At 34.7% G+C, this 22,177-nt stretch overlaps 1 protein-coding gene across 3 annotated transcripts in view; it reads left to right on the top strand.

Moving 5' to 3' along the window:
• LOC134542438 (baculoviral IAP repeat-containing protein 6-like) overlaps nt 1–22,177 on the top strand; it is a 36,922-nt gene that overhangs the window by 7,323 nt on the left and 7,422 nt on the right. For 2 of the 3 annotated variants that reach the window (XM_063386679.1, XM_063386680.1), the window contains exons 2-6: nt 5,967–7,978; nt 14,433–14,581; nt 19,098–19,138; nt 19,506–19,731; nt 21,352–21,585. In XM_063386679.1, coding sequence (XP_063242749.1) covers nt 5,977–7,978; nt 14,433–14,581; nt 19,098–19,138; nt 19,506–19,731; nt 21,352–21,585 — 2,652 coding nt within the window. In that variant the 5' untranslated portion in view covers nt 5,967–5,976. The remainder of the gene's footprint in view (nt 1–5,966; nt 7,979–14,432; nt 14,582–19,097; nt 19,139–19,505; nt 19,732–21,351; nt 21,586–22,177) is intronic. The other variant, XR_010076798.1, reaches the window with a different exon arrangement.

Raw genomic sequence — 22,177 nt, 5'->3', positions numbered from 1 at the left:
TCTGTAATTTCATTCTGATAAGCACTGTCCTGTTCCATTTCATTTGACGAAAAATCACTTACCAAACACATTTCGTCTGTCTTCTCATCCGTGTTTTTCCGTTCAGCAAAAACTGCTGCAGAATGTTTTCACAATATGTAGTTTATAATTCTGTATTTAAAGTAAATGGACGACAGATGCGTATTTTATTACATGCTTTATATTAGCTTCACCTGTATGTTTGTTTGTCTGTCCGTCTGTAACTCTTTCGACTAAGAGTGAGTGTTTCATCACTGTAAAATGTCCCACCAATTTCATCATGTTCGTTAGCCGAGCGGTCTAAGGCGCGCGACTTCTGAAACGTCAGCTTTCGGATTCAGCGATTGTGGGTTCTACTCCCGGCCATTCTAAGATTATATCCATACATCTAACTGTAAATGATTTGGAGAGACTTTACCATTTCTTTGTGACGTTGCAACTCCAAATAGTTATCTCAGATGGTAATAGGTAGTGTCGGTAACTCATTTCCCTATGATAATTATACATAAATATAGTTTAAAAAACTAAAAAAACATGCTTTTAAAGAATATCAAACTAAAAAGTTAAAAATAAATATAGTTTAAAAAACTAAAGAAACATGCTTTTAAAGATTATCAAACTAAAAAGTTAAAAATAATTTTAAAATTTAATTTATGACAATAGTATATAAGCAATACTAGTATAAATGAGAAAAAAGCATGGGGCGCTTAATATACAAAAAATATGGCACAAAGCGCCTCAAGCATTTTTTCTCATTTATACTAGTATTGCTTATATACGGTACTATTGTCATAAATTAAATTTTAAAATTATTTTTAACTTTTTAGTTTGATAATCTTTAAAAGCATGTTTCTTTAGTTTTTTAAACTATATTTATTGATGTTCCATACCTCTAATATACGGACAGAGAAAAAACCACTCTAACACATCTTAGTTCAGTTTAACTGTTAACAAATATTTAGGTTAACAGGTCCTATACATATTTCCAAATGTTTTACTGACTGAGTTATACTGGACATTAATTAAATTGAACAAATTTTGAATTTATCATTTTATGTAAACTCTAATGCGTTAAAAAGTGTAACGCAACACTACACACAGGTAGTGATGTCTAGTGCACTGCCCTATGCACATTAGTTAACAAAAAAATAAAATAAAATATTAATTACTGATAAATAATACCTTGATTTCGTGATACAAGTAACACATGCTTATCTGATATTTATCTCAATTAGAATATGAAATAGGAAGATAAAATAATTAACTGATTTTAAGACTGATTTATTACTTACACAGTACAGTGCATTTTGAAGACAAATGGGTCTTAAGAAGCGAAAATCTTACTCGATTAAAGGATGGTATGGTGTTCGGTATATTAAGGTTTCCCTCAAAGTAACGGTTTCAGAATGCTTTTAAGATATTAGTTACATCCCAACATAAGTTTAAAACATTTCTCTTAAGAGTGTGCTTCGTAGCATTAAAAAATGTGCCTTAATTATTTTTCAAATTTATCATTGTTATGGTGACAATGTCAGGGGTTTTCGTAATTTTTTTTTAGAAATATAGTACAGTATTAGCAACTACGTTAAGAACTGTTATTTTATTCACACAGAGAAAAGAAATACAAAATGCTAAAATTTGGCGTTTGTCTTTTTATATACTACTAGCTGACCCGGCGAACTTCGTACCGCCTTAGCGTAGCAATGATGCACTACTTTATTTTGTATAGCTGACCTATCTTAGGTATGAGTACCTATTCAATTTGAACTGGAATCTATAATATCCTCCATATAAAAATGAATCCATAATTCCCTGGTATCACTATAACTGAAAAGGACCTTACTAATTTAATTAAATAAAAAACAAAATATATATTGTCAAAATAGTGTTTATTCCATAGGATTCAATAATTCCACTAATGTTTTTACAAATTGCTATTGAACAACTTGGCATTTTTAAGTAAACAATGAGCTCAATACCACGCACGCTCTATAAATCAACTAATAGTCTCTGTACCCCTCACTGCTTCTCTCTACTCTAATGCTTTTTGATAAACTATATTTTTAGTTTTATGTTCTGGCGCGTAAATAAATAATGTTGATGGTTTTCCGACACGGGAACAGGCGACATATAATTGGCCATGTGAAAAACATGGATTTTCTAGGTTGATGCCACATACACTTAGCGACTGCCCTTGCGATTTATTTATTGACATTGCAAATGCAGCCAATATAACATAGCTGTGAACTTAACATGATTAACAAACACTTATTAGCAAACAAAAATCTTCTTAGTCTTTAAAACAATTATATGTCAAACGACATAAATTTACATTAAAAAAGTTCAAAAATGAAAATTCAACTGTAAATTAAAGAAAACCGTTGTATTCTTCTTTATAAGCAAGTATATCACACAAAAACAAACATAGAAAATGTTTACATAATGTATTGATTTGTTTTTCTATTTTTAAACTGCAACACAGTAATAACGAATTATGGCATGACAATGGCCTAGGCAGAATGTACACAGCCAGAATAGCCTGCGCCAGCAGCTCTGTACCGAATGTACCGGTACAATATGTAGTAAAACGTTAATGTTGATAAATATTTCCTAAACGATACAGTTTCTTTACATCCTCTTTGAAGATATTTGCAGCAAACATTCTGTCAATTCTATGTCAAACGTCATAAGGTTACTTTAAAAATATTTATATTGTACAAAGTGTTGGGTTAGTTTGGAAATAATTTTATATATGGTGGTTCAGTATTCTTAAATTTTCTAATTTTCCGTTAAATTTTTTCTTTCATAAGAACCTTCTCGTGACAATAACAAACACAACAAAAAAAGAATTAGTGAAATCGGTTCAGTCATTTACGCGTGATGGCGTGACCAAGGGAAATAGGAATTCATTATTCTTAAATTTTCTAATTTTCCGCACAATTTTCTTAATTTTTTCTTTCATAAGAACCTTCTCCTGACCATAGCAAACACAACAAAAAAAAAATTAGTGAAATCGGTCCAGCCGTTCACGCGTGATGCCGTGACCAAGGAAAACGGGTTTCATTTTTATATATATAGATATAGGTTTGTTATTATATGTGTGTTGTAACATGTATAAAAGTGTTAAATATATTCAACAATATTTGGTAATTATATATATTAAAAAACTTTTATGTACGCGACTTGAAACTACGTGAAAGGTTTTTAGTCTATAAAGGCCTATTCTATGATTTTTTTTAAAATTATAAATTCTTATGCAAACAATTAATAAAATTGGAAGTTTCTTACATTGTCAGTATATGCATAGCATTACAGTATTCCAAACAATTCTCTACCAGTGTTTACCTAAGGTTTGCATGTTACGTTGGTTCTTCTACTAATACACGTATATTACAAGAGGTTTGTAATAGATTAAATGAGGTAAGTAAGAATTCGTTTTTATAAACGTTGTGTATGAAATTATAAATTTTGAGATGTATAATAACAAAAAGAAGTGCGTTCCGAAGACATATGTCGGTAGTGTTACCCACTGAAACATTATTCCCACTTCAACTCTCTGTAAAAATAAAAGTATGGGGTTGAATGCGTCAAAAGGGGTATATAAATAAAATTTGAGGCTTCTTCCTTATTTCATACGCTAGTGTCCCCCACTTACAATTGCAAACAAAAATTTTTCCTCGATGTTGTAATTTACTCTGCGTAATCACAAAAAATTTTGGCAGTAAAAAGTATTTAATTTTTAAAAATGAAAGCATTCATGTTTCGAAAAAAATATTAAAGCGATGTGGGGAAAAATGTTTATAGATACTCCAGTAAAATTTTCAGTTTGATTGTTTTGATAGTTTCGGAGCTGTTGCGAGTTTAGTTTGGAGGATTCTTCGGCCGCGCGAGGCGAGTTTGGCTCTTTTTCATTTTCTTCCAGCGTAGGAAGCCGATACCCGGCTTCACCTCGCATCCTCTGCTGGTCTTCCCTTGTCCTCTCCAGATGTATTACTGTATATTAGCTCCATGAGCGCGACCTTGACAGACCCTTCGTTTTTTCGGTCTCCTCTCTCGTCATTCCTCTACACCCCATTCTTCCCCCTCCCCACCCGCAGGCTGCGGCCCGCCGGCCGGAGCTCCGCCGGACTACCTGGTTGCGACAAGTGCCGCCCTCAGCGCCACATCGCGGGGACATTCTTCCCGGCGGCGAGAGTTTTACACGCAGCACTAGAACTGTCACTCCAGAGGGCATGTTTTGAGTCGGATCGTATCAAAAACAAAAGGATATGAAAAAATATACATAACTCAATAGTGTTCTGCCAATTATGTTTTCATTTTCATTTAAATTTATTCTTTAAATCGCTCCTGAAGTAGTCCAGCAGTGATCAATGGAAATGGTCAATATTAAACTGTAATTTTGACGATGAAAATTTTTTCTTCTTACTTTTATATGTGCAGAAACCTATTCGTACACTCGTTTCTTGAACTATACTTAAGTTTAACATAATTATGTGTTTTCTAAATAATTCTGGCTTGGAATAAAAATAAATGCATTTAAAATGACATAACTCAGTAAAAAAAAGTTTATTAAAAATATCCTAGGTATATTATGTCTTAAAAAGAAGCATCAAAAATAAATATGTACAGTTAAATTAGTTTTGTCGTAATATTTTCCATGCACCAATCGCCTTAATGAAACCTATTCATATCTCTGACTGCTTCGTTTTGTAAAATTTTTAAGTATCAGTATGTGTTTTCAGTCAATACTATATATCAACAGACATCAGGTAGTAGCCACATGAGCTACCATCTTGTGACAACCACATTGACCATTCGCTCGCACTATCACAATCGATTGTAGTGACTTCATATAGTTACAGTCCACCAATAGAAATGCATCTTAAGTTCTTTGACACTGTTGCGGATGGTTGCAGCAGATTGAAAATGTATTAACTTCGGTTCATGCGAGCAAAGATCGTTGTAGTCCCAGTAAGTGTTGGTGTAAAGTTTAGAGAAATGATCCGGAAATCATTCTTGAGCAAAGATCGTTGGATCTCGGATCGAAGAGCAGAATGGCGCAAAAGGCCATTAATTATACTCAGTTTCGCAACAATCGTACAGGTGTAACAGGTGTTACAAATTTAAAATGTGTTTTGGCTGCGTGGGTTTTGTTTATAAAGACTTTCTTCATTAATATTAGTATGTTGATCAGGGTGTTCACATTGTGGAAACTCAGGGAAGTTATATTTGGTTAGGGGATTTATTTAAATCCTGGAAAAGTCATGGAAATCCCCAGTGATAGTAGTAATTTGAGGGAAAAATTTCATTCTAGTCCACTCACACTGTAAATTTTTTTTTTTAAAAAAAAAAAATAAGATGTTTCAGTACATAGTCATTCAAACTATAAAATGGCAAATGCAAGGTTCTGTTACAATGTTAAAGAAGTAGAGAAAGTATAGAGAATTAGGTCAGCTATGGAGATGATAGAGGCTGGATTTTCTTTATTTCTTTTAGAAGATTGCAAAATAGGTAAATTATTAAAAATAAAAGGTAAGGAAATAATATTAGAGATTTGTGTGAACTCTGTTGATCTTTTTAAGATGATATGTATTTTGATGCAAGACCCTTTCAAAGGAATTGGATTATGCTAATGAGTTTGGTTGCTTGCTATGTTTAAATTATTTTGTACTCTAAAACTACTTCATATAAATTTACTCAACCAAGGAAGATTTAGAGAGGATAGAAATACCAGTTTTGTGAATATTTTTTGTATCTTAAAGATATGTGATTCCTACCTATGTATTAATATCAAGCAACCTCTAGATAGGGGTCTTTGGAAATTGATGGTACTGAGAATCAGTTTGTCTATATAAGTAAAGCACAAGACCTGTAAATTTGACTGTTTATTTTTTGTTTATTTTAAGCACTTGTAAATAGTTACCTACTTTGTATTTTACTGTTTCCAGATCCAAGACCATGGCTGAAACTTTAGATCACCAAAACAACAGGAGTGAAACATCACAGGCAAAAACCATATTATTGCAAGAATATATGAGCTGGTCAGATGAAAACAACAATTTATTCAAACTTGTCTCGGATTGTGTTTGTGATGATGGCAGGATAAGTTTAGTTTTTTCTGTGGGTCAAGAAGGCGATTGTTTTACCTTATATTGCCCTCCCAGTTACCCACACTATAGTGACAACTTTTTCGTGGAAGGTTCATCAAGTTTTCAGATTTGGCTTAATTGTTTGAATGAATTTATTCTTGATTCTGAAATGACATTGAGTTTGACTGCAATTTTAAACAAAGCAGCTGCCACTCACAGTACGAATAGGCGAATGTCTGTGTGTTCAAGTTCTTCAGGATCTGATACAGATTTTTGCTACTCTTCAGATAAAGATAATGAAGATGATGATTTTGAAATGTCCATATTCCTAAAAAGAAAAAGGTGGCGACAAAAGGAAGCACAGTTGCGCGCTGCAAACAAAATGCCTAAAACTTCAGACATGTTCAATGGTACACTTAAAGATCATCCAAATCAAGTCTTTAGCAATTCTGCTGCAACGGGTATTTTAACCAATGATTTGGTTGCCATAATGGAATCCCAGAAAACGACGGGTATAAATGCCGAACCAGTAGATGATAACATCTACCTCTGGTCAGTGTTTTTATCAGATTTCAGCAACAACTCTGAACTACGTCAAGACCTAGAACAGTTAAAATCACAGTTTGGCTATGATTACATTGAACTGGAGTTGAAATTTACAATGGATTTGTACCCATTTTATCCACCTATTGTGCGTGTAGTCCGCCCTCGGTTGCTAGGGTCCATGATGCTGCGTGTTGCATGCATGGATCATCTGATGCTGTCTCATTGGAATCCAGCACGCAGCATGCTGTCTGTCCTCCAAGAAATAAAGGAATTCCTCAGTCAGTGGGCACGGCTGGATGTGCCCAGTCAGCGGAACTCTATTAGCATGTGCCCTTTTGGAGCGTACACGTCAATAGAGAATCACTTGCTGTGGTTGGCATTTGTGACTGAAATACCGTCTCGTACCAATGTGTATCTGTCTTATGAGAAGCAGCCTTCAAACACTCAATTTCCTAATGTTGACTCGAGCCAACAAAAAGCAGTAGGCAAAAACTCCAAATGGAATGCTCAACAGTTTTTCCCATCAGGTACAGGCTACAGCTCCTGCTGTCAGCCGGGCTGGGACATAAATAGCTACGTTGCAGCTCAGCAGGAAAAAGACAAGCAGATAGTAAATGTGCTGCAAAAGATTCTGCTCGAGCTGAAGAATATCAGACTCAAAATAAATTCTAGTGTTCAGGAACAGGGCAATACTTACTCCAGTTTTCAAATTTCTGCTGACACACCGGAAGAAGAGAAAATGCAAGTGGAGGAAGCAACGCCAGGAAATTGTGGAGACTGTGGTATGACCGATAATGCTGCACTGGTGGAGCCATTATTGTTTGAAATTTTGGAGCAGTCTGCTCTTATACCGTTCCTAGAGACAAAACTTCAGGTGGATACATTCTTGGAGATGTGCCAGCATATTCCGGTGTATCAGTGCGTCATGGACATAATCAAGGAGTTTGCACTGCAGCCATCGCTTGTCCGACTCCTGTGGACGTTGCCGGACCAGGTACAGTCCTTATACACCCTTGTGACTAAGCTGCAGAAGAAAGTGTGCTTCATTTTGGAGAAAGTGAACAAGTCATCTGCCAATGGGAATGCTTCGCACAGTGATGATTCACAAATAAATGTATCTGAGGAGGAATCGTTGGTAAAAGATGTGCAGGAAATGAGTAATGTTGTGTCAATAGCATTGGAGAACAGCGACTTTTTCAAAGCAGAAACGTGTAACAACGGAGAGCTGTTACCACCCATCCAACCATCAGATCCAGGAAAGTCATTTAAGGATAAATATATGAAGGCACTGAAAGACATGCAAGTCTTAAGCTGTGATATTGAAGGTGAGTTTTAATTGTAAATGCCTATTATAGTGAATACTGTAGTTAATTGCATCAGTACAGAATTATGTATAGGAAAAAATCTAAACTTAAATTTTTCTTGATTACTGACATGTTTACTCATTTTTATCTAAGAGAGTTTTTAATTTTAATGTGTAATGAGGTTAGTTACATTCGAAATACTGTAAAATTGTGAAAATGGTTGTGTAGAAGTTTAATTTGGTTAGTTACATTAATACTACTATGAAATAATTAGAACAGTTGGTTAGGAAATTTTAAATGTACCTGACGTAATATAATGTAACCAACCATTCATACCAAAATTAATACACTATTGTTATTGTATCTAATCTAATTAATGAACTGTTAACACTGTAAACTACTAGTGAGCTACTTTAAGTATTTCAACGTACCCTTAAAACTTTATTGGAAAACATGTCAGGAATAAAAAATTGGTTGTTTGTAAAGTCAGTTTACGGACGATAGTTTAACGTCACGTCATAACAAAACATTGATGAAATGATTGCATACTTTTATGAATAAAATTGAAAATTTTTTATTTTAATAAAAGAATGAATACTTGAAATTATACTAGTAATCAGATTTTTTAAATGCAAGAATAATTAACCTTTATTACCGAAATTGTTGTTGTAATAAGCAATGAAAACCACATTATCTTTTCACTTCAATTTATAAACAGTCGACGAAACAGTTCACGTGTAGATGACTTGTAATTAATTTTAAATACTGGCGTTTAGCTATTAAGTTTAAATATAATTATGAACAAGTTTTCATATAAATAAACTGTAATCAAATATCTATCATCAATTATATGAATCACCATAATTTTTTAGTCAATTGTAACATAACCTATTATTACTGCACTCGCCGACAGCGTAACGGAACAATGAGCTTAACGGGACACAGCGTAACGGAACAATGAGTGTAACGGGACACAGCATAACAGAACAATGTGCGTAACGGGACACTTTTTCGTGCGTGCAGCCGGCGTTCATTGATTTATTAGACGTCACGTCAAAAAAAATACTCTTACTTAAGAAAAATGTTATTTAGAGCTTCATCGATAAATATTATGGTTATTGCGGTTAATATTAATGTTTTATGAAATATTATATGTTTATTTCTTTGATACACTATGCTTTTAAATTAGTTTCACCTCTTAATTCTCCCAAAGCATTTCTGGTAGATAAAGCTGCCGGTTTCAAAACCTTTACATGTTTCTGATTTAATTTATGGATCTCACATTTTGGTGCTAGTTTAATGGGGTCTGCTATTTAATAGTGCTTGATTCCATGAAAAGATGTAGGCACTGTTGATATCTGTTAATTTTACAGTTTAAAAAAAATTATAATGTAATCAGTGTAATGTTGCAAGTTGAAGCATTTTATACTTTCAAAGAAAGTACATGTATGACAGTTTTTTGGAAGTTTGGTTTAATTTCATTATGACACTCTTAATCTGCGTGAGAGTCTGCTGGAAGTTGTGTTATGTCAACTTTTAAATTACTTTATCTGACCATTGTGCCCATGGAGCTTGTTTTCTAACCAATTGCTAGCGGTTTATTCACTCTTATCCTGACAAGCATTCTTTGATGCCGCTGCTAAATTAATAGTGTATGAGGTCGAAGTTTTGACACTAAATGTAATGTGCTGAGAAGTTCTTTCATTCAAAGTAGCACAACGAAACTTCTGATACCACCAGTGTTACACTGGATGAAAAGGGGATAAGGGAAGAAGGATTCTGGGCAGGGATAGATGGGGAGAGGATAGGGAGTTGAGGGCGCTGGGTTCGTGAATTTCTCACTTGTCACCTTCCTTTTGTGGTTTCTTGGGAGTTAGTAATAGTGTCCTTCAATGAAACCATCAACAGGTATTTCCCAGAACTTTCCTATTTATATTTTGTCTCTGCATGCTCGGCCCTGTACGTGACCTAAGAGTTCGCTGGTGAGCACCCGCCGCTCTGGGTACTGCAGTAAGGCTCGTGGTATATTACAGACTGTACTCTACTTATTAGTTGCTTCATGCATTTCTCTTACTCATAGTAACCTCACAATATTGCACTGGACTGCCTTCAGTTCTCTAACATAACCATCTGCCAAATGTGCTTTCTGAACTCCCTTGAACTCTGCGCGCCGGAAAATGACTTTTTTTTATTTATTTTTATTTGGAATTTGTCACATGCCCACCAACAGTCGTAGACTTTAGTGGTGGGCACTACATGCAATAACAGGAACACAGTTATCACTGCCAGTGTATGGACTCCCACCTCCGTCGGTACCATAGGAGGAAAACATCTACAGATGGCCAGCAAACGAGAGCAAGAGTACCACACACTAGCAGTGATAGTAACAAAACAGACAAACTAACAAAGGTTAAAGAACCATAACACACAACACATAAAACATATAGGTAAAATCATATCATTAAATGTTAAGAGAACAATTGAAGGAAAAATAATATACATATGACAGACATAAATCAGAATTTATAATTAAACACTGTTGGAATTCAAATATAGATTATTGTAGTTTGTTATAAGTCTATAAATAATATCATTATTAGTATGAAGAGTACACAGAGTAGAGCGTAAGCGGGAATTGAATTGAGGAATTCTTAAGGCAGTATTGTCAAGAAAATAAGGACATCTGAATTTATGAATGTAACAATTATGAATAAAAAGGGCATTATGATAGGCCCTACAGCCTACCAGGGGTGTCCAAGTGGGGCGTGGGAGGTTCCTCGTAATAATTAAATCTATAACTTTATTTAGAATACTTTAAATTTTTTCAGTATCTGTTAAGTTGATGCCATTCCAGATAACAGAACCATATTCTAATTTTGATCTTATAAGTGCCATGTAAAGAGAGATAAGTGAGTCTGAGTTGGTTGCATAAGAATTAATAAATTTTATAAGCGCTAGAGTTCTTCGTGCATAGGAATATATGTTATCTACATGTTTATGGAAATATAATTTTGAATCAAGAATGATACCGAGATCCTTTGTGTAGTGGGCTTGAGAGATAATAGAATTCGCTAATTTGTATGAATATTTAATTGGATGGTATTTCCTAGTGAAAGATATGACCTTGGTTTTATCTTTGTTGAGTTTGACCAAGTTTATTAGACACCAATTGTTAACTTTAATAATATCTTCTTGTAATAATGCACAATCCTCTAAGGAATAAATAATTTTATAAATTTTTAGGTCATCAGCAAAAAGAATGCCAGTAGAGTAGCAAAGTACTTGTGTAATGTCGTTAATAAATATATTAAAGAGAAGAGGTGAAAGAGTACCACCCTGGGGAACACCAGAACACGCATTATACTGAGAAGATCTATTATTGTTGATCGATACAAAAAAACTTCTGTTGGATAGGTAGCTTGAGAACCAATTGATATAGTTTCCACAAAGACCTAAATGGGATAATTTAATAAGAAGTAAGGAATGGTTTACAGTATCACAGGCTTTAGCTAAGTCGAAGTAACAGGCATCGGCCTGACCCCTATTAGTAACTAAATTATATACAGGATTAAGAAAGGTAAGAAGATTAGTGGTAGTAGACATACCAGACCTGAAACCATGTTGATTATTGGTGAAAATATTACAAAGTTGAAAATTTAAAAATTTAGCTATAATTTTTTCAAATATTTTGGAGAACCCATTAAGTAATGATATTGGCCTGTAGTTTGAGACATCTAATTTTGAACCATTTTTATGAATAGGAATCATTTTTGCTATTTTCCAATTATTGGGAAATATATTTGTTTTCAGACTGGTGTTAAAAATGTGATAAAGTAGAGGTACTAAAAGTTGGGCACAGCCTTTAAGAATAAAATTGGTAATGCCATCAGGACCTGTGGATTTAGTTGATTTTAAGTCCTTAATTACCCAAAGTATTAGATTAGACTTTCAGAAATTTTAGGCACAGCTATAGTCTCAAAAGACATGACCGATGTAGTTATTGGGGGAGAAGTATTTGGGGTTACATATACACTAGAGAAATACTGAGCAAACACATTCGTTACCACGTTCGGATCATTTGATATATCACCATTTACTTTAAGAGAAAGTTGTTCGTAATAACCATCTTCCATTAATTTAACATATCTCCAGAAACTTTTAGAGTTTTTCTTGATATTGTTGTTTGTCAATTGAGTCCAATGGATTTTGTCGCGCTTAATTAGTTTTTTCACAGATTTTCTAAAAGAGAACAGACGAATTGCGAGAGCGGCTAGGCTCTGCGCTCTGTCAACGAACGGAGACTGCTGACGTAACAATTGCACCATGTTTTTTTCTTCCAGAAAGTTTAAACCAACCAACTCCTCTTAAATTATATTCCCTCACAACAGCCTGTTTTCTTGAGGGGAGGAAAATTGGACATTTTCTTCCTTTCCACAGTAATTGTTAAGGAACAGTGACGTGGGAAAATATGGATCATTTAGATACGTAGTTGTTTTGCAGTAAATTTGCTTGAAAATGAAGGTATTCGTCTAAAGTAAGCAAAAGTAGTGCAATGGCAATGTTACAGTCCATTTGGTTATGTAATTTCTCAACACTAGATAGTTTTTTGCACTGATGTATTTTCTAATCAAGTGATTTTGCTATGGAAAGTTAACATGTACCTTCTACTTGAAAATTTTTTGGAATCTGGTCCTAAAATGGTTTTTATAAAAAAAAACCAAATAGTTTTTTAAAATGTACTTTTTAAATAGAATATTGTTATGATCTACTGCGGGTTCGTAAAGGATAGCCCAATTAAAGATTTTTATCACACACACAGTTTTATTTATTGCCACTACTTATGTCACTTACAAATAATCTAAAATGGCAAATAATCAATTGCACTTAAAAATGTTGCTTCCCCAGTCACTCGTTTTCACACACCGCACACCTCGCTGGCCCGCACCTCTGGCGCAACTCTCGCCGCATCACCCCTCGTGGGTCGCCGCACTCCGCCGCCACCGTCGCACCTCCCTTCGTCGAGGATCCGCTCGACACCTCGCTCGGAACTCCGCTGCGCCCGCGACACCATTGCCCGGAAACTCCGCTGCGGGAAAACTCCCGACTCCACTGAACTCACTCTCTCCCTACCCTGGAACCTTCGTCCAAGGACTTCGCCACTCTGCCGCACCCGCGGCACTATCGCCCCGGAAGCTCCGTTGCGGGAAGGCTGAACTCTCTCTGAACTCTCCGAACTCCCTCGCTGAGGCCGACGTCCTCTTTTTATACATCAGCCGCCATTTCTGGAACTCAGCGAGTGCGGCCGGGGCCATTAGCGTCATTCCGCGCCGACACGATGGCAGAAATCTCTCGAAACACGTGTCGGCAGCTCGCGTAACTCCGCAGCTGTCCGGTTTCGGATGTCAAACGCCGTGGGGGGAACGGAGGGCTGGAGGGAGGGGAAGCGGCGACCCAGGTGCGCACTGCACATCTCATGTTACAGCGGCATGTGATGCAGCCCAGCTAGTTCTGCACCTGCGCGTGATGTGGCCTTGCAAACGTTCGTAACAATATCTTAATTTTAATAAAAGGACTAATTACACTCTATTAAAAATAGTTTTCTCATTAATGGTAAAAAATCAAATGTTTTTTTTTAAATTTATTTTTAAATAGCTTGATGTAGAGAAGTCCCCATGATAGTCCATTTAAAAGATTAGATTTTGGTAAACATTCCTTCCAATTCAAATTCAGTATGATATGTTTAATGTTGGGAGTGGAGAATCTTCATTTGCTGAAACATTATAGGCATAAGCATTGGCTATATTTATTAAACAAAGGTGGAATATATTATGAAAATGTTTTTATGTTCATCTGATGCTTGCATGAGATGTATATTCTTTGGTTTCCAAATTTCTCCTGGTATATTTAGTCTATAAGTATGACAGAGCTGGCTGTAATGACCTTCCTTTTTATGACATGTAAAGCCTTAATAAAAAAATAAGGTGGGCTTGTATAGTTTATTAGTTGATATTCATTGAGTCATTATTAAACATACTTCATTCTATCAAGATTCTCACTCTTTGGATGGCATAAAAGAAAACACAATAGCCAAAGAAAGGGAGTTGTTAGAATTTTTGTGGTTTGTTTTCAGTCTGGATTGCTTCATTTCAGGATGGTTCTAATCGGTTTCAGGGTAACAATGTAAAATAACTACCCAGTATTTAAAGTAGTGCCATTATCTTGGTCTTTTGTGAAGATGTTAAAGTTGTTGGTAAAGTAGTATCTGTCCAACCAGTTTTTCCCCCTCACGTCTAGAATGTAGCCCCTAGCTTAGCAGTACTTTTTTTTTTTCACGTACACACAGTGTTATGCTGTGTGAATATGTAATTTTGAATTTCATTTTTTTTTTGCTTTTTTTTTTACTTCTTTTGCTTGTGGTGCTGTACTAGCTTCTTCTCATTTAGTTGCCTGTTATTTTTTTTCCCTTTCATTTTAGTGGTGGGTGCACGATCACATAGCTTCAGCGATGAGTTTGTAAAATCTCTGGCTCCAAATGCTTCGCAGGTGATGAGGATTGCACAGGAAGTAGCTGCCTTGTCAACGTCACTACCCCTTGATGTAGAGTCTTCTATTTTTGTACGCACTGTAAGTATGAGTCATGTCATGTCATGTCGTGCAGTATGTGTGCCTTTTGTGTGTTCATAGCTGGTGTATTTTTCATAAGTAAGTCTGTGGCAGGTAATTTTTTTTTTTCATGCTTATGATCCTAAATTGAGCTAGCATACTGCTAAGCAAAGTGTGACACTAGTCTACAAAAAAATTAAATAATTAAATTTTTTTATTAAATGTTTTTTTGCAGCTATGTTTTAATGAGAAGTAAAACACAACATGAAGTAGTATTTAATGAAAAGGACCATTTAAAAAAAAGTGTCTTAAACCCAACAAAAATGATTTGAGCTATCAAATGTATCTGCATTTAGTTAACTAAACTAGATAGTTTATACGAGAAATTTATGGAGAGAAATTTAAGGATGAATAAACAAAGATGTGTTGGAAAAATTGATGTCTGCAGTATTTAAAAAAAAATGCATTCAGGTCGTAATTACAAGAGATGTGAGGTGATTCTAACTCCTTAAATGAAGTCATTATTTCAATAGTGGTACACCTTAAATTTTTAGTTTTTTCTATATACTTAAATGAGTGGTGAAAATTCTGTGGTTTATTTACCTGAATTATTGCAGTAAGTAAGCTGGAGGTGTATGACTTTTAAAATAAGTCATAAATTACTTGTATGAACATGAAAGTATGGGAAACTACAATTTTTTTTTTAAAGTGTAGTTGTACCACAATTTAAAAAAGGCCTAACAATGATATGTAGGCATAGAGCGTACAGCCCTGCAATGGGACAGGCCTGGGAGCCGTCTGGCCTGGCCCAACCTAACATTGCAGGTGGCTCACATTGCAGACCCGGCACGGACATGCAATGATTATGTTGTTCCTAAAATTCACTGTGTGAGAAAAACTAAACTAATAGATCTGTGGGATTCTGTGGTGGAAATTCTTTAACCACGAAACTAATATTTTACTATTAATTTGAAAATATAAAAATATAATAATTTATAATGATAATATGAGTAAATGGAATTTAAGGTCGTAATCTGTTAGGGAGAACATTGCATAAGGTGAATTTCGTGAGATATCAGTCGCCCAAGTACAATAGGGTGGAACGCTAGAAGTGAAACTTCATGATCTACACAGGTATTTTTTTAAACACATGTACAAGTGTGAAAGTTTACAAGCGTACAGGTATGCAAGTTATAAGAATGTGCGCAAGTATCAGAGTGCAGAAGTATGCGAGTAGGCCAGTGTGTGAGAGAGTAGACGGTATGTACACAAGAAAGGTAATTTGAAAGCCTTTTGTTAAAGTGGGAAAATTTTGAGGGAAATTCACGTAGCATTCTGAGTGTAAAGGTAGAGTGTAGGATAAGCAAAGGTGTAATATCAATTTGCGGTTACTGCGAAAAGTTAGGTCATGTAGGGTGTAAATGTTGAGAAAAAATGTGACTTAAGAAGTTTAGGTTCAATTATAAACATCAGTTAGCAATCTGCACGAAGGGGTTAAGCTGTTTGAGACGAAAGTTACTGCGGCAAGCAGAAGTTTTGTGGGCCAGAGTTCTTTGTGTGCTTTAGTTCAAGAAAGAAAGGAAGTAAAGTGTAAGTTAAAACAGATAGAAAAAATCTAGGAGATTATAAATGAATTTGGACATGTAATTACCACTAAGGTATGGAATTGTAATCTTATGCCTTATAAAATTGAGCTCACTGATGACAAACCAGCTGAATTAAAGTTTCCAAATTTATTTTTAACTGCAAAATAAAATACGAACTTATTAAAATTACATTTAGGCAGAGCTGCCAACCTCAAATCACACCCATCAGTAATGCCAATTATATGAAAAAAAGTACGTGTAAATCATGCACGATAAATTTTTCCTGGGGAATTATGACACACAAGATTAAACAAGGACAATAATATGCAAAAAAAAATGAAAAATACAGACCTATGTATATGAATACAATGAAAATTAATGAATCAGAAAAAAAAAACTATTTCAACAATACAATTATCTGAATATGTAAGAAATGTCAATAATTTTACTGGAAATTTGAACCTTCAATTCAAAGTATTCAAAGTTAAACTTTTGAAAAACTGTCTTTTTATTTGCTTCTTTTATCCTGGTTGGATAAGAACTGTCTTGTAAACAAACAACAGAAGACAAACAAAAGAACTTGTAAACAATAACTTTGCGTTCGTTACTTTAGTTTCTTCAGATGTAGCGAAAAAATGACGACATAGATTTATTGATTGCTCATCATGGCTATAAAGTGTTCCGCATGTTTCTTTGATTCAATATGCCGTTTACAGTCATCCCTTCCACCATGTGCAATCGAAAAGTCACACGTGCTAAAACATTTGAAGACGACAAGCATGGCCATTCTTTTGAATAGTTAGGTCGAAAGTTCTGAAGAAATGCGTCTGAAGAAATGCGTTTCCCCCCCCCCCCCTCCTCCCAGATACACTTTTTTTCTGTCACACGCTTCATTTCTACAACCAACACTGAAGAACACAACACTATCAAAAAACTTAAAAAAAATTTCACTTCCGTAGACACGACAAAAACACTATGATGAAAAAAATGGCTCAAGAAATAAATTAAAACAGGTTAGCCAAAGTACCGTACAAAAATTATCGTGATGTAAGTAGCCAACAAACGAAAAGTCCGAGAATAGGTACTGGTTGTATCGTACAACAGACGTAATACCATCCCATTATTATTTCAAAACACGAGAATTAATCTACTTATTTTGACAGTACATGCACACACATACTAGTTCCGTTATTTGTGCAACTACGTGATGTATTCAAACTGCGTTCACGAAACAGCACAGCAGAAATGGAACTTTTTCCGTTACCGTGCAGACAAAGCCTCGTTTCCGTAATAAACCAGCGATGTTCCGTAATTCCGTAATTCGGTGTTAAATCCGTAATAATTACGGAAAATCCGTAATGGTTGGCAGCTCTGCATTTAGGTTAAACTGACGAAATGGTGTTATAATAAAGGTTTTTAAAAATATCTAAAAGACTAATCACCTTAGATATAAACTGGAATTTTGCAGGCTTAATAAAATACTATTAATTGATATGAATAAAATTACATTAAAAAGCCAATAAAACTCTAAGTTCTTTTCCTAATGCCCGGGCATTTCTGTCCAGTATTGAGAAAATTGTATCTGTTAAGCATGTGCGTATTTTGTTTCATATAAATTTGTTACTCTCCTCACAGCAAGTGAATAGTTTTACCAAAAGAACAGTCACACATTGGAAAATTTCTTTGAGACAGACTTCACAAAGTTTGAGCTTAAAGAATGACATGCTGCCCACTGGGAAAGTTACTTAAAAAAATGTTGTCAGAAAATGTTTTTACCAAAGGGGCGCTATTTTCTTACAGACTGATGACGTGCAAATATGCTGGGGGCCTCAATTCTTCAGTGGAGCTACAGATACATGGTAGAAGTAACTACTTGCAGTGTCGTAGTTGGCGCCGTCCAAATTGTTTGACATCCCGGCACACACATATCATAAAGCGTTCCTCCAGCACACCAACAAGAGCAGACCAGATCTTGCCGAAACACATATTCCAAATCCGTTACACCAGCACTCCTGCATTTTCGTTTTGTGCTAGGCCCCAGACGACTATCTCTCTCTCTTGCTCGCGCAACACACAGTTCACAGCTGATGTGTTTGTGACATCACGCTCGGTCTTTACCACGCCTCCACTGGCACTAAAGGGAACTACTTGCTGTGTAAATATAAACTCACTAATAAAAGTCTGCCTAATTTTACGTAGCAGTAAAATCCACTTTTACATTCTAAAAACATATCTTTGAAATCTACATAAAAATAAACATTTAAAAATACAATTACTAGTAACAAGCTCAAACTGTTTACCAACTTGACAAAATGAAAGTATAACAACTTAAACTAAAATTAAAAAATTAAATAAACTAGAAAATAATACCTAAATTATGTTCTTTCAAAGTCAAGGCCAAAGTATACTGGTGACCTGGGTCACAGGGTAACATATGCTCTTTAACTATAACTTTTTATTCATTAAATTACTGAATTAAGTAGATGATTAATATTTATATGATAAAACCCCTTATATTGTGCATAAAAAAAATTGGAAAAGGTTGTCTTATTTGTAGTTTATAAGTATGTCATATTTTTTGGTATTTATTGTTTTTCAACTTTCAGTTATGGGAAAAGGTAGATGCGATTAGTATGTTTGAAATATGTTCTCAGGTCATTACCCCAATAAGTTATTTTTGTTCTTAGTTTTAAAAAATAAAAAATAAAATATATATATTATATGTATTAGTTTATTATGCTTTCACTTCATTAAAAATCCAAATTTTTTTTTAATGAATATATGGAGTGATGTGTTTAGACTTAATACTCCCATTTGTAGTTGGAAAGATTGTTGTAACTATAGCATACAATATTTGAATTACTGTTATCTACTAACTGGTTATTTTGCCTGTAGTCTGGCATTTTGGTATAATTTACATATGCATTTATAATTATTTTAATATCTTACAGGATGATTCCAAATGCACATTGCTGAGAGCACTCATAATTGGGTAAGTAAGGCAGTTCAGATTAAAATTAGTCCTGGTGATGAGCAGAACAGTGGTATAGTCCATTCTAGTTAATATGAACACTTGGAATAAACTTGTAACAAATATACATCATGTCCAAAAGAGAATGTCTCAGTTTCAATGGTATATTATAAAAGTTTAATTTAGACTATTTACAACAATTCATACATCAAATTGAAGGTAAACGAACCTAGTTTTTTTTACAAATGTTAAACATGTGCTCCTTTAGTTAAACGACATATATCCATCTTGAAATCCAAATCTTCCCACACTTTGTGTTCTTATTATTGAAATGGCACCATAGTTGAGAGTTGATCCTAAATGTCTCCTTTTTTTGTCCCCCCTACAGACCAGAAGGCACACCATATTCTGGAGGATGCTTCCAGTTCGACATAATGTTTCCTTTCACGTACCCAAGTGCACCACCGCTAGTGCGTTTTTACACGAAAGCTTACGGACTGTTTCGTTTCAACCCGAACTTGTACAGCTGCGGCAACGTGTGCCTGTCGCTTCTAGGGACGTGGCCCGGTCCGAAGAGCGAGCAGTGGAACAAGGATACGTCCACTCTCTTGCAGGTAGGCCCGAGCCTGTTTACTACTGATATGCATGTGCGTAGCATGTCCTTCAAATTATTTTCACCTGATTCAGTACTTTAGGTCCCACCCAATTAATCCAGGTGTTTTGTGTATTCTATTAATTAATTCTACAACTTAATGTTTGCTAGCATATTGCACTTCCAATTTTTGAAATAAAATAAGCATTTAAATTTATTTTTTGTGGTTTTGATTTAGAAAGGCATGAAAACAAAAAAAAAAAAAAAAACTGAAATAGAGTTTAGTTTGCAAACTTGAGGAAGGTCAATATCAAGTATTCTAGTTTCACAGTAAAATATGCTAATTTAGAAAATAATATTTGCTTATATTTGAAAATTTAGGTGCTAAATTTCCTAGCCCCTATTAATGACGTTAGTATTTTTTTTTTTTCAAACATACAAAATTTTGCTGATTTCTTTTTATTTTCTGAGTATGTAGGTCTCTTATAGACATGCTTATTACGATTGACTTTATTGTGTAAGTGCATCATGTGTCAGTCAAAATGAGACTAGTTGGTGAAATAAATATTAAGAAATATTTATTTTCATGTTTGTTCAATAGTACACTATTTTTATGAATAGTTATAATGTATAACAATAAAAAACAATATCACAGAAGTCTCCTGTTTTCAAAATGAAATTTTACCTTTAAAAAAATAATCTTGTTCCTATGTATTGCAGATACTATCAATTTGGAGTAGTAGTATAAATGGTAGTTGTGAAGAGGCTCATTTTTCCTTCCCACAATGATACTAAGTACAATAAGATAGAAAATCATAGACTTAAACATAATTAAGTTTGATTTAGAGTTTGATAGAATAATACGGATTGCTAATTGTCTGTGGCCCATCTTTCTTACGGCCAGGCAAGAATTTTAATGTGAATTGCCATTTAATGCCTGGCATTTCATTACATTTTAAAAATTTTGATTCATTGTTCTATTTCTATGGAATATTATGCATTGCATTTTATATTGCACAGTTACTGTAAATGATTAAAACCATATGAAATTAATTCTGCTGAAAGCACAATGTAGGTTAGCTTAAAACCATTATTGGCGCAGCATCGGTTTTAAAATAAAAGTGCCTTTAATGACTCATAATCTAAAAAAAAAAAAAAAAAAACCATGGAACTGGCCACTAAATATAATTATTATTATTTTTTCTAAAAATAATATTTTGTCCTTTCCTTGCAAGGAAACTTACTGTTTTTTAATTTGTTTTCATGTGTAGAGGTACACAGGTAGTTGTATTGTGCTGTCTTTGCAAAGATGTTATGTCTTTGGATCATCAATATGCTTGTCTGCCAGCTCTTATGTTACAAGTATTGTATCCTGGGGCTGCAGTTGACACTGTTTTTCTTCCAGTTGTTTAAAGCACTCAGTCTTATTATGTACTTGTTCTGAACATGCCAATATGTGTGAGTGTTTCTATATCATATAGAGGTAATATAGTTTCTTCTGAGTGATTCATTACTAACGTTTACCACTCGTGCCTCAATTGTATTTATTTTCTCAACTTTTATTATTATTTGCTTGAAATTAAAACTAGGGTATTTAGTTAACGCTTTAAGACTTTTTCACATGAACAAAATTTTTTGACAGGTGCTGATCTCTATCCAAAGTTTGATATTTGTAGCGGAACCATATTTCAACGAACCTGGCTATGAGAGGAGGATTGGCACCTCCATAGGAGCGTCGATGAGTCAGAACTACAACGAGAATGTTCTGCTGAAGACGGTTCAGTATGCCATGGTCGAACAACTCCGGTGCCCGAGCTCTGGATTTGAAGACGTGGTGCACACTCACTTCGCCCTCAAGAAGGATAGGATTCTAGAGGTTGCTGTTCTCTGTGTACTGTTCATTAGACTTATATTCTTTGAATGATTCTTGCACTAGGGAAGATTGATTGAAATCTTTATTTTGGACGTATGTCATTGCTAGTTTGCACTGTATGTCATAGCTCATAGAGGAAACTAGTGGAAGGAATTATTCAGAACACTAGCACAGATTAACACAGTGGGCTGACAACATAGAGACATTTGCAACTTAAAACAGTAAACACAAACAAAAACAGCCTTGGCTAACACAGTGATGAAACAGAGAAGCCCAACTATGATACTAACCAGATAATCTGGTCGATACATAGACAATTTAGCAACACACATGTGAACCCAGCTGATTTTGTCCTTTTTCTGTGTGTTTGTGTATTCAGCTCTCTTTGTCTGTTCTGATTTTCTCTATGACGTGCAGTGCAAAATAGTAATGGTGCATTTTCCAAATAATGATTTTAATTAAATTAAGTTTTAGTTTTAAAACAGTTGGATTGGACGTGCATTCAGAGGTACCTGGGTTCAGATCTCAATATTTATTTTGGTTTTCCATTGTTTCTTCAATGGCTCTTGGCTGATTCACCCCTTTATATTCTGCA

Source organism: Bacillus rossius (genome assembly GCF_032445375.1).
Source record: "Bacillus rossius redtenbacheri isolate Brsri chromosome 4 unlocalized genomic scaffold, Brsri_v3 Brsri_v3_scf4_2, whole genome shotgun sequence".
Lineage (NCBI taxonomy): Eukaryota > Metazoa > Arthropoda > Insecta > Phasmatodea > Bacillidae > Bacillus > Bacillus rossius.
This window is presented reverse-complemented; position numbering and strand designations above follow the sequence as displayed.